Genomic DNA, 13,349 nt, shown 5'->3' on the forward strand with positions numbered 1-13,349 from the left:
CGTGGACTCTGATGAAGAGCTGATGTGGGCCGTTAATGAGTGCTCACATTTCTGACTGATTGGCTTTGGATGGAGGGAGCACACAGACACACACACACACACACAGTAATGTTGCTGACGTACTTCAGATTACACCGATTGGTTGCTCGGCTGCAGCCTTTGTTGACAACATTGTTGGTGTCCACACAAAACCAGTGAAATATGCACCAATAAATTGCAAGCTTTTTGATTCCGGTTCCGCGTTCCACATGGCCGTCTGCTACCAACAATGGCTGCTTGACATCCTGTCAATAGAATAGAGGGGGATGAAGACATTCACATATGAAAAATAAAAGCTTTAAACGAGCACAACACCAGCCTGCATGACCAACAGCAGAGGACACTGTGCAGGCTGCAGTGTGCCCCCCTGTGCTCTGTAACGGTACAGAAAGAAAACATGGATGTTGGGAAAGTGTTGCCTCCACTCCGGCCCGTTCGGGTCGAGCTCCACTGAACACAGCATGGCTGTGGCTCCTCTGTCTGCTGTGTAATCGGACCGTGACCTGCTTTCTGTGCGTCTGACCTGTGTCCAACAAGCAGTGAGCCAAATGAAACCATCTCACCTGTTCGCTCTGTGAAGAAGAAAACTAGCGTCTTACACTTCCTGTTTCCAGTCTTTATGCTAAGCTAAGCTGACAGCCTTCTGGCTGTAGCTCCACATAGTCATCTTATCTAACTCTTGGCAAGAAGGGGGATGAACCAGGTCTTTACTAAAGCGTCTGTTAAAAACACTGGATTTGTGAGTCTCATGCTTTGCACTTCCTGCGGTTCATCCACTCCAATCGGTTAACTTCAGTCTCTCAGCTCTCCTCTGCAGACTTCAAAGAGCTTGTTGGCATCAGACTGGAATGATCCGACTGGCCTCTCCAACAAAGCCGTCTTCCTCCTCATTGTGGTCGTATGCCGTCTGTGATGACTTTGTGTTTCTCTGTGGACGTTTGTTGTCTCTTGTGTGGTCACGTTTCATCTCTTTGAGGTTGTTTTGTGTGTCTGAGGTTGTTTTGCATCTTGTGTTCATTTTTCATTTATTTAAAGTAGTTTTGTGCCTTTGTTGTCGATTTCCAGCTCTTTATGGATGTTCTTCATCTCCTTATCGGTGCTTTTTGTCTGTTTGTGATTGTTTTGTGTCTGTTTGCGGTTGTTTTTTGGCTCTAACTGATCGTTTTTAATTTCTTTTAGCTTATTTTGCGAGTCTGTGGTCATTTTGCATCTCGTTGCGGTAATTTGTATTCTTCTTATATTTTCTTATATTTGTGGTTGTTTTGTGACCAGGGCTACTCTTGGCCCATGCTCTAGCCGTGCCCCTGCTCTCAACATTCACACACGCACGCACGCACGCACACGCACGCACGCACGCACGCACGCACGCACGCACGCACGCACGCACGCACGCACGCACGCACGCACACACACACACACACACACACACACACACACACACACACACACACACACACACACACACACACACGTTGTTATCATGCCATACCTGACACGGTGACTGACTGATGGATTGGTTAATTACACGGAGACCGACTCGAAGAAAAATAGGCTCAATGATGTAAGGACATGAGTATTTCAAACATGCAAAGAAAACTCTAGAGCAATTTCAGAGGAATTTTCTGACAGAACCCAGCCCTTCACTGTAGGAAGTCAGATGTTAGTTTTATTCAAAGTATCAGGTTTGAACTTGTTGGAGGCTTCAACACAGAAAAAAGAATGAAATCTTCAGACTGTTTGTGCCTGAAGAGAAATAGCTTCCCTGACAGAAAGCCAGCACGATCCAGTAATGACACTCATTTCTCCTAAACTGGTTAGAGTTTATAATTATTGAATAATCCTTTGGCGAGGTGTGAAATTCAATAGAGCAGGTGCTGCACATACAGTACAGTTCAACTCAGGTCAGATAGAGAGATTAACAATGATGCTGGACATAGTTCAGACAAAGGTAATATGACTTTATTTGCTTTCGACTTAACCTCAACCTTAGACTTAATGTATTTTAAAAGAATGTCACTTTTAACAACACTTTGATGCCAACCATGATGCAAAAGGGAATAACACACCTCATAAAGTATAAATATACTGTGTAATCACTTTAAACTAGCTTTTGAGGATTACAGATTCATTCTCAGTTGTTACATTTAGAAATTAAACTTTCTTTTTGTTGGATTATATTTTTATAAATTTGATGTTTGAACTGTTGGTTGGTGTCGCTCTGTGTAATTGTGACAATAATTCTCACTATATTCAAAACTTACAAACCAAAGAATCAATCGATTAATGAAGAAGAAAAATAGCAGATTAATCCACAATGAAAATAAAAAAATATATTTTATATTTGTCTGATCATTTAAGAATTTAGAAGCTGGACTTTTCCTTTAAATGGAGCATTTTTAATCAAAACTAAGTTTTTCCCGGTGACTCACGTTGCAGTGTACACTCATCACCACCAGGGGACAGTATGTAGAAACCGGAAGACTACTCTGAGGTCAAAGGTTTTACTTCCGGTTCGGCGGTAAAGCGTGTGTGCTGCTTAGCGAAGTACAAACGTTTCTGTGACGAAAACATATCAAGTTTATTCCTTCTCAGAAAGCATTTAGTACAACAGAAATGGTGAGTACATATTACGAATGTTTACCATCAACTCAATAGATGTGTTGTGCGATATTTCGTCGCCGTGTAAAGATAGTAGCCTGTTAGCTAGTTAGCATTAGCTGTGTTAGCTTCTCATTCATGCTTTGGGATGAATGAATCCCTCACTTTTACGCACACAGGCAGTGTAGTAACGCAATATATAAGTACTTAACCAGAAGTTAGGTAGGTTTAAATCGTCTGCTCAATGGCACAGGTCCGTTTACAAGTGGACATATGCGGCGTTTTGTTTGAGTTTGGCCTGATGTCTGTGGAGACAAAGTCGCACCAAACTCCATTCCAAAAACTCATAATATAAGTTAACGATGTCATCCACTTGCTTAATGGCAAACTTTACGTTTTATACTTAATAGAACATGCTCCACGTAGACTACTATTGGTTTTATTTATTTACTATTTACCCGTAAAGACACTTGCTTGCATAGGTTATTTCCTGTAAACACTATGAACAAAACAGTGCAAACATTGCTTTTAAGTTAGACACACATCAAATCACAACACAGCAGCAAACATCAGAGAGTTGTTTTATGTTCAAAACGTATTTTAAAGTACTAACTTAGAAAATATTTTGTGCCGAATTTACTATTATATCACCACATACCAGAAAAAGGCACCAAATGCCTTGTTTTCATTTGAAGTGTTGGTGATATGTAAAGACACGATTTGACGAGTATTTCCAACAACAGGTAAAACCCTGGATAATGCTTGCGAATCATCACAATAATAATTGTGTAGTTATCTTACATAGCCGAAGGGTAATTTATTAAACCATGTATAATAACCCGCCTCGTCTCTTCTCTGTAGAGTTTACCTCTGAACCCAAAGCCTTTCCTCAACGGCCTGACAGGCAAACCAGTGATGGTGAAGCTGAAGTGGGGGATGGAGTACAAGGGTTACCTGGTCTCTGTGGACGGGTACATGAATATGCAGGTGAGCATAATTAACTGTACTGTGTGTCTTGTTCTGATATAAATGTCGTTAATCATAACCGATATGTAGACCTGTCACCGTAGCTATGTTATTGACTTCTATAATTTATGGACATGGCCTCGTGATTTATGTTTAATTTATTCACGATAATTTGAAATGCATTTCCCAAACAAGCGTCTTCCTTCGTGTTTTTGCCGACGTCATGATTGCTGATTGATAGTCCCTTAAATATGGCGTTGTGACCTTTTTGTATTTACGCATTTCCCTGACAGCTGGCAAACACAGAAGAGTATGTTGACGGAGCGTTGGCAGGTCATCTTGGTGAAGTGCTGGTCAGGTATGTTGTAAACCTAAAACATCTTTATTCCATAACTAGTTCAGTTAAAGCTTGTTCATTTCTTAATTCTACATTTACTGATATTCAACAAAGTTATGTTCAATAAGATACGGATGTTTTTTAAGGGGAAATAAGCAACAAAATAATCACGTTTCAGCTAAACAATACAGAAAGTTAGTTTTTTGCTCAATCCTAAAGATTTCTAACTGCCTCAACTAACTTGTGTTAATATTTAACTTGTCAAAGCAAAAGGAGGGCGACACATCAATACATTATGCTTCTGTCTGTGCTAACAGGTGTGTTTCATTCCCACAGGTGCAATAATGTTTTGTACATCAGAGGCGTAGAAGAAGAGGAGGAAGACGGAGAAATGAGGGAGTGATGATGAAGAGGACTCTGCCCTGTTGTGTGATTGAGTAGTTGAGTTGATGTGTGTTTGTGTTTTCACCATGTGAAACAAATGAATGTTTGGGGTTTAGGTTATTTTTCAAGCATTTCTTTTTTTTTTTACTTTACTGTATGTGAGGCCAATTTAATGTTGTGACTTTGTTATACAGACTCAATAAAACGATTATTGTACCCTTTCCTAAACCGGATTGTTGTGTTTTTTTTGCATGTGATATAACAGGAGTAGTATCTGTAATTATTACAGGTTGTCTGTGGCAGAAGCACCGCCTCTCTCTCCCTCTCTCTCTGCACTTTAAACTCTTCTCCTGGGCAAATATTTGCCTGATTCCAAACTGCTTTAAAGCCAGTGACTCTGAAGTTAGTGGTCTCTGCTTTGGATGAATCAAAATGTCCAGAAGTTACAGGCTACTGGTGAAGAACGCCCAACAGGTGGTTCTAATCTGCAACAACGGAGAGAGGTTCATCACCAAACATGGGATGCAAAATCTGTGTGTGATTGAAAACGGCAGCGTAGTGATAGGGAGGTAAGTTTCCTCACTAACAGGCATTTGAGATTACTTCGTACCATGTGACGAGCATGAGGGGACTCTGTTAAATGTATGAGATGGTGCAGAATGTGACAAAAACAGCTTTAGTTTATCTGTGCAGCTGCTCTTACCTGCATACTGAATCGCAGCACAGCTATTGTTTATCTGCAGTTTTTTTTTGTAAAACTTAAAGAAAGGTAATTTAAAAATGTAACACGATGCACATTGGTGCCGCCTACTAGCTGTAGTTGCTCATTTTATATGAGAAAACAAATGCAGGATTGTCGGAAACTTGAGAACTTTTCCATAACTATTTATCATTTTCACTTTTAAATTGTTTGCATCTACAGAAATGTATATATCACACCTTGCTACTTTTACTACTATTCTATTCATTGCTATTAATTTCACAAAGTATAGTTTGGCCGAAGGGTGTTTGTAAAAATGTGTAACCTCTATGACGCCCATTTAAATCATCTCGGGCTCGGCTTTAGTTGAAGCTGTACTATTGTCAACCTCAGCAGTATGTTCAGATCCGAGCTGTGCTTTCAACGTGACATTAAAGCAACTGACTTCTTCATCCAGTGATGGGCTGATTAAAGCTGTGGGGCCGGCAGAAATCATCAGCGCACAGTATTCAGAATCGTCCTTTGATAAAGTGATCGATGCTGCAGGAATGTGTGTCCTGCCTGGTGAGTATCGCTCAGATGTTTGTACTGTCTGTTCAATATCTCAGTGATTGGCTTTTAAAGAAGCGTCTTGTTTCAGGGTTGGTTGACGCCCACACCCATCCAGTCTGGGCAGGTGACAGGGTGCATGAATTTGCAATGAAGGTAATTCATGTTTAGTGTATTTTGACTTTTTAAAAAATCTACTTCCACAACACTGATTGATGAAATGCATGTTACTCCTGCAGCTGGCCGGTGCCTCCTACATGGACGTGCACCGGGCCGGTGGAGGGATCCACTTCACCGTGGAGCACACTCGAGCTGCCGGGTCCTCTGAGCTGCTGGCCTCCCTCAGCGGCAGGCTGGTCCGGATGCAGCGAGCTGGTACGACCCTGGTGGAGTGTAAGAGCGGATACGGCCTGGAGCTGCAGACCGAGCTCAAGATGCTGGAGGTGATCGAGGAGGCCGGACGCACGCTGCCCATCAACATCTCCTCAACCTACTGCGGAGCCCACGCAGTGCCCAAGTATGGACCCTCCTCGACCCTTTTTCACTCACACCCTGATATTAATCTCTAACTAATCTCCTTCATTCAGAGGGAAAACAGTTGCAGAAGCCACGGAGGACATCCTGCAGGTTCAGCTGCCGAAGCTGAAAGAGCAGATGTCTGCCGGGACTCTGAGAGTCGACAACATCGACGTGTTCTGTGAGCGAGGAGTGTTTGACCTCAGCTCTACTCGCGCCATCCTGCAGGCCGGCAAAGACATGGGCCTCAACATCAACTTCCACGGAGATGAGCTTCATCCCATGAACTCTGCTCAGGTATCACTTACTGCTGAAGCTGTGTTTACCTGTGTTAGTGTAAAGCAATACTGTTCAACAACAACACCAGCAGCTACAGCTTGTGCAGCTTATATAAAGATGAACCTTTAAGTTAAATCAACACCTCTGGAACAGTTTAGCATCAGATACATCTGTGTGTGTGTGTGTGTGTGTGTGACTCAGTTGGGTGCAGAGCTCGGAGCCTCAGCCATCAGTCACCTGGAGGAGGTCACCGATGAGGGCATCGCTGCCATGGCCGCAGCAAGAACCGCCGCCGTCCTTCTACCAACCACAGCGTATATCCTACGGTATCATAACACAAGTGTTGGAATACAACCAAGTACTTTTGCTGTACTCAAGTACAAATTCATTGCTACCCAACAGTTTATACAGGAAGAGCTGAAACTTTTAAACTATTTATCAACAAGTCAATTGACAGAAAATGAACTTAACTATTATTACTTTTACCTCAGTAAAAGGATCTGAATACTTCCTCCATCACTGTGTCTCATAGAGTTATCTGATAATCTGTGTGTGTGTGTGTGTGTTCAGGCTGCCTCAGCCTCGGGCCAGAGACATGTTGGAAGCTGGAGTTATTGTCGCCCTCGGCAGCGACTTCAACCCCAACGCCTACTGCTGCTCCATGGTGAGTACCACAGGAGTGTTGCACGATGGATCCAGCTCATGCCGGCTCTCTACCTCCTCTGTGTTCCTGCCCTTCCTCAGCCGATCGTCATGCACCTGGCCTGTGTGAACATGAAGATGTCCATGCCTGAGGCGCTGGCTGCGGCCACCATCAACGCCGCCTACGCCCTGCGGCGCTCCGACACACACGGCTCCCTGGAGGTCAACAAACACGGAGACCTGCTGGTCCTCAACACCACACGGTGAAGCTTTTGTCCCATCATGCGTTTCAGCATTTTATTTTTATGATGATGCATGATAGATACATTTTATATTTAAATCAGCTACTATTATGAAGGAAAGGTATGGATCAAGTTATGATGACGATGTAAGGTTTGTTTTATAAATACAGTAGCAAGCTTCCGAATGAACCTCCGTGTCTCCGGCAAGGAAAATATGAATACATTTCAGAATCAGAAATACTTTATTGATCTGCGGGGGGAAATTTGTGTTGCGTTGCAGTTGCTCCCATTTGGGAATATATATATCATGATAAATCTGTTGATTTGACCTGAGCACCAGGTCTAACTAAATTAAAATTGAACTGTAAGTAGCAGTATTATTGTTGTCGAGATGTTTTATTCTTACAAATGAGTATGACACCTTCAGAATTAATCACTGCATTCTTTTTCATGACTTTTTCGACATGCTATACTATGACTTTTTTCGACATGCTATACTATGACATTTTTCATGACTTTTTTCGACATGCTATACAATGACTTTTTTCGACATGCTATACTATGACTTTTTTCGACATGCTATACTATGACTTTTTTCGACATGCTATACTATGACGTTTTTTCGACATGCTATACTATGACCTTTTCATGACTTTTTTCGACATGCTATACTATGACTTTTTTCGACATGCTATTCTATGACTTTTTTCGACATGCTATACTATGACCTTTTTCGACACGCTATACTATGACTTTTTTAGACATGCTATACTATGACTTTTTCATGACTTTTTTCGACATGCTATACTATGACATTTTTCGACATGCTATACTATGACTTTTTTCGACATGCTATACTATGACTTTTTCATGACTTTTTTCGACATTCTATGCTATGACATTTTTCATGACTTTTTTCGACATGTTATACTATGGCTTTTTCATGACTTTTTTCGACATGCTATACTATGACTTTTTCATGACCTTTTTCGACACTCTATACTGTGACTTTTTTCGACATTCTATACTGTGACTTTTTTCGACATGCTATACTATGACTTTTTCATGACCTTTTTCGACATTCTATACTGTGACTTTTTTCGACATGCTATTCTATGACTTTTTTCGACATGCTATACTATGACTTTTTTCGACATGCTATACTATGACTTTTTTCGACATGCTATACTATGACTTTTTCATGACTTTTTTCGACATTCTATGCTATGACTTTTTCATGACTTTTTTCGACATGCTATACTATGACTTTTTCATGACTTTTTTTGACATGCTATACTATGACTTTTTTCGACATGCTATACTATGACTTTTTTCGACATGCTATACTATGACTTTTTCATGACTTTTTTCGACATGCTATACTATGACTTTTTCATGACTTTTTTCGACATGCTATACTATGACTTTTTCATGACCTTTTTTGACATTCTATACTGTGACTTTTTTCGACATGCTATTCTATGACTTTTTTCGACATGCTATACTATGACTTTTTTCGACATGCTATACTATGACCTTTTTCGACATGCTATACTATGACTTTTTTCGACATGCTATTCTATGACTTTTTCGACATGCTATACTATGACTTTTTTCGACATGCTATTCTATGACTTTTTTAGACATGCTATACTATGACTTTTTCATGACTTTTTTCGACATGCTATACTATGACATTTTTCGACATGCTATACTATGACTTTTTTCGACATGCTATACTATGACTTTTTTCGACATGCTATACTATGACTTTTTCATGACTTTTTTCGACATTCTATGCTATGACTTTTTCATGACTTTTTTCGACATGCTATACTATGACTTTTTTCGACATGCTATTCTATGACTTTTTTCGACATGCTATACTATGACTTTTTTCGACATGCTATACTATGACTTTTTTCGACATGCTATTCTATGACTTTTTTCGACATGCTATACTATGACTTTTTTCGACATGCTATACTATGACTTTTTTCGACATGCTATACTATGACTTTTTCATGACTTTTTTCGACATTCTATGCTATGACTTTTTCATGACTTTTTTCGACATGCTATACTATGACTTTTTTCGACATGCTATTCTATGACTTTTTTCGACATGCTATACTATGACTTTTTTCGACATGCTATACTATGACTTTTTTCGACATGCTATTCTATGACTTTTTTCGACATGCTATACTATGACTTTTTTCGACATGCTATACTATGACTTTTTCGACATGCTATACTATGACTTTTTTCGACATGCTATACTATGACTTTTTTCGACATGCTATTCTATGACTTTTTTCGACATGCTATACTATGACCTTTTTCGACACGCTATACTATGACTTTTTTAGACATGCTATACTATGACTTTTTCATGACTTTTTTCGACATTCTATGCTATGACATTTTTCATGACTTTTTTCGACATGTTATACTATGGCTTTTTCATGACTTTTTTCGACATGCTATACTATGACTTTTTCATGACCTTTTTCGACACTCTATACTGTGACTTTTTTCGACATTCTATACTGTGACTTTTTTCGACATGCTATACTATGACTTTTTCATGACCTTTTTCGACATTCTATACTGTGACTTTTTTCGACATGCTATTCTATGACTTTTTTCGACATGCTATACTATGACTTTTTTCGACATGCTATACTATGACTTTTTTCGACATGCTATACTATGACTTTTTCATGACTTTTTTCGACATTCTATGCTATGACTTTTTCATGACTTTTTTCGACATGCTATACTATGACTTTTTTCGACATGCTATACTATGACTTTTTCATGACTTTTTTCGACATGCTATACTATGACTTTTTCATGACTTTTTTCGACATGCTATACTATGACTTTTTCATGACCTTTTTTGACATTCTATACTGTGACTTTTTTCGACATGCTATTCTATGACTTTTTTCGACATGCTATACTATGACTTTTTTCGACATGCTATACTATGACTTTTTTCGACATGCTATTATATGACTTTTTTCGACATGCTATTATATGACTTTTTTCGACATGCTATACTATGACTTTTTTCGACATGCTATACTATGACTTTTTCATGACTTTTTTCGACATGCTATTCTATGACTTTTTCGACATGCTATACTATGACTTTTTTCGACATGCTATACTATGACTTTTTCATGACCTTTTTCGACATTCTATACTGTGACTTTTTTCGACATTGTATACTGTGACTTTTTCATGACTTTTTCCGACATGTTATACTATGATTTTTTCCGACATGTTATACTATGACTTTTTCATGACTTTTTTCGACATGCTATTAAATGACTTTTTTCGACATGCTATACTGACTTTTTTCGACATGCTATACTATGACTTTTTCATGACTTTTTTCGACATGCTATACTATGACTTTTTCATGACTTTTTTCGACATGCTATACTATGACATTTTTCATGACTTTTTTCGACATGTTATACTATGACTTTTTTCGACATGCTATACTATGACTTTTTCATGACTTTTTTCGACATGCTATACTATGACTTTTTCATGACTTTTTTCGACATGCTATACTATGACTTTTTCATGACTTTTTTCGACATGTTATACTATGACTTTTTTCGACATGTTATACTATGACTTTTTTCGACATGCTATACTATGACTTTTTCATGACTTTTTTCGACATGCTATACTATGACTTTTTCATGACTTTTTTCGACATGCTATACTATGACTTTTTCATGACTTTTTTCGACATGTTATACTATGACTTTTTTCGACATGCTATACTGTGACTTTTTTCGACATGCTATACTATGACTTTTTCATGACTTTTTTCGACATGCTATACTATGACTTTTTCGACATTCTATACTGTGACTTTTTTCGACATTCTATGCTATGACTTTTTTCAACATGCTATTCTATGACTTTTTTCGACACGCTATACCATGACATTTTTCGACACGCTACACTATGACTTTTTCATGACTTTTTTCGACATATACTTTGCTGTATTCTTTGTGTTTTTATTAAATATTTGTGAGTGTAACAGATCCTCTCCTGTTTGTTTTCTTGCAGATGGGAGCATCTGATCTACCAGCTGGGAGGACATCAGGAGCTGATTCGCTACGTCGTCATCAAAGGAAACGTCGTCGTTGATAATAACAAAACTATGGGCCTGTAACCAGAGGAGTTAGTGAAGGTGTTATCAATAATTCTGATAGACAGCTTCAAGATTTTAAGGCAATACTTTAATATTTGTGGACACCGGTAGACTAGGTGTCCACTTCCTAGAGTCTCCACTGGTTTCCTGGTTTGAGATCCACTGGGATCATTTTAGGAGGACATACCATAATTCCCAAAAAACAGTTCCTTTAAATTCTGTTGTCTGTTAAAGAATGTGACTGAAGACAATTAATCAATTCCTGTCTTAACAGTGTGAACAACTCTTCTAGAAACCAATGTTTTAGATAAATGTCCTGTTAACTTTTGATTAAAACCTGCCTCTATTCATCTGTTTCTGTAATTTACAGCAAATCATGGCTTAAATAAGTTAGTTTATCAGTGACTACAGCAAAGGGAGGAATTTCATTATCGCCTCAGAAACGGGTAAAATATTTGGTAGCTCAATTGATTGACATGATCATGTTTGAAATGACCTGACGCTCACCCGCCTTCTATCTGTATAATCAAAGAGCAAAGATTGTAGGACCTAAAGAAAACAAAGGTAATGATGGTCAATGAGTTTAAACGCCTGAAAAAAAAGCATCACATTTGTGAAGAGTGCTTTTATTGAACATGTTAGTACACAATGTTGTTTTCTAAATGGATCCATACATTATACATTAGTACACAGACATGACTTAACAACCCCAAAAATATGTTCCGCTTGTCAAGCACAAATCACAAATATTTTGCATTACATTGATGTTTTTCAAAAGCTGACCAATAAAAACTAGTTCAATAGATGAAAAAGTGAGATAAAAGGCTGTAGTGGCACACATGATATCTGGCTTATTTCATTTACAATAAACTAAGTGATGTATTTCATGTAACCAGTTTGAAATGATAAATGACTGAGTTAACCCCGTCAGGCTTCGTACTTCTTCCCCGCTCGGTGGATCTGTTGGTACAGCGTCATTGAGAAAGCCATCCCAAGGAGCTGGAAAAAGGAAACAAATCATGTTAAAAACAGCTGTTTGGAGAAGAGCAACAGAAGAAAGGCCTGTTGCAATCATTACATCAGCTGGATCAACCTGCACTTGACGGGCAGACAGCAGGACTCCGGTGAGAGGAGGTTGACTCGGCGTTTTACATCATGATGCTCAAACATAGTCAAAGTTGATAGACAATGTTTTCCTCATGTTGATTGTTTTTACTGTGAATTTGTCGGCCATATCATCTGCCCAGAAAATTGTTTTTGTTGCCACTGTTTACATTGTGTATGATGAAAATTGAGAAAACTGCACTACAGGAATGTACGACTGTTTCTGTTTTGTTTGTAATGTTTGTTGTGTTGAAAATGGGTTAAATCTCAATTTCATTGGGCATCCCTGTGTTGCATAATGACAATAAATGATCCGTGAAGAACTTTTTTCGACATGCTATACTTTGACTTTCTATGACATTTTTATGACATGCTATACTATGACTTTTTTTGACATGCTATACTTAGACTTTTTATGACACGCTATACTATGACTTTTTTATAACTTTTTATGACATGCTATACTATAACTTTTCATGACATGCTATACTATGACTTTTTTATAACTTTTCATGACACGCTATACTATGACTTTTGTTTGACATGCTATACTTTGACTTTCTATGACATGTTTTATAACTTTTTATGACATGCTATACTATGACTTTTTTCTAACTTATTTCGACATGCTATACTATGACTTTTATGACATGCTATACTATGACATTTTTGGACATGCTATACTATAACTTTTTTCTAACTTTTCATGACATGCTATACTATGACTTTTGTTTGACATGCTATACTTTGACTTTCTATGACATGTTTTATAACTTTTTATGACATGCTATACTATGACTTTTTATG

At 38.4% G+C, this 13,349-nt stretch overlaps 2 protein-coding genes across 2 annotated transcripts; both read left to right on the top strand.

Annotated features, from left to right (window-relative positions):
• Nucleotides 1–2,537: 2,537 nt before the first annotated feature.
• On the top strand, nucleotides 2,538–4,545 carry snrpf (small nuclear ribonucleoprotein polypeptide F). The gene is made up of 4 exons (XM_079294746.1): nucleotides 2,538–2,655; nucleotides 3,499–3,624; nucleotides 3,897–3,961; nucleotides 4,277–4,545. Exons 1-4 carry the CDS (start codon nucleotides 2,653–2,655, stop codon nucleotides 4,341–4,343), a joined length of 261 nt encoding a protein of 86 aa, XP_079150872.1. The 5' UTR covers nucleotides 2,538–2,652; the 3' UTR covers nucleotides 4,344–4,545.
• Nucleotides 4,546–4,756: 211 nt separating this feature from the next.
• Nucleotides 4,757–11,459, top strand: amdhd1 (amidohydrolase domain containing 1; the record flags this gene model as incomplete). The annotated part of the gene is made up of 9 exons (XM_079294930.1): nucleotides 4,757–4,893; nucleotides 5,482–5,588; nucleotides 5,665–5,729; nucleotides 5,813–6,090; nucleotides 6,161–6,386; nucleotides 6,570–6,694; nucleotides 6,939–7,032; nucleotides 7,113–7,273; nucleotides 11,354–11,459. 9 exons carry the CDS (start codon nucleotides 4,757–4,759, stop codon nucleotides 11,457–11,459), a joined length of 1,299 nt encoding a protein of 432 aa, XP_079151056.1.
• Between the last annotated feature and the right edge of the window lie 1,890 nt (nucleotides 11,460–13,349).

The sequence above is a fragment of the Melanostigma gelatinosum genome, assembly GCF_949748355.1.
Source record: "Melanostigma gelatinosum genome assembly, chromosome: 22".
Classification (NCBI taxonomy): domain Eukaryota; kingdom Metazoa; phylum Chordata; class Actinopteri; order Perciformes; family Zoarcidae; genus Melanostigma; species Melanostigma gelatinosum.

Bases quoted from the DNA above. Each gene is read 5' to 3' on its own strand.
- snrpf (XM_079294746.1), top strand. The intron at 3,625-3,896 runs GTGAGCATAATT...TTTCCCTGACAG, and splicing joins ACGGGTACATGAATATGCAG to CTGGCAAACACAGAAGAGTA. The intron at 3,962-4,276 runs GTATGTTGTAAA...TCATTCCCACAG, and splicing joins CTTGGTGAAGTGCTGGTCAG to GTGCAATAATGTTTTGTACA.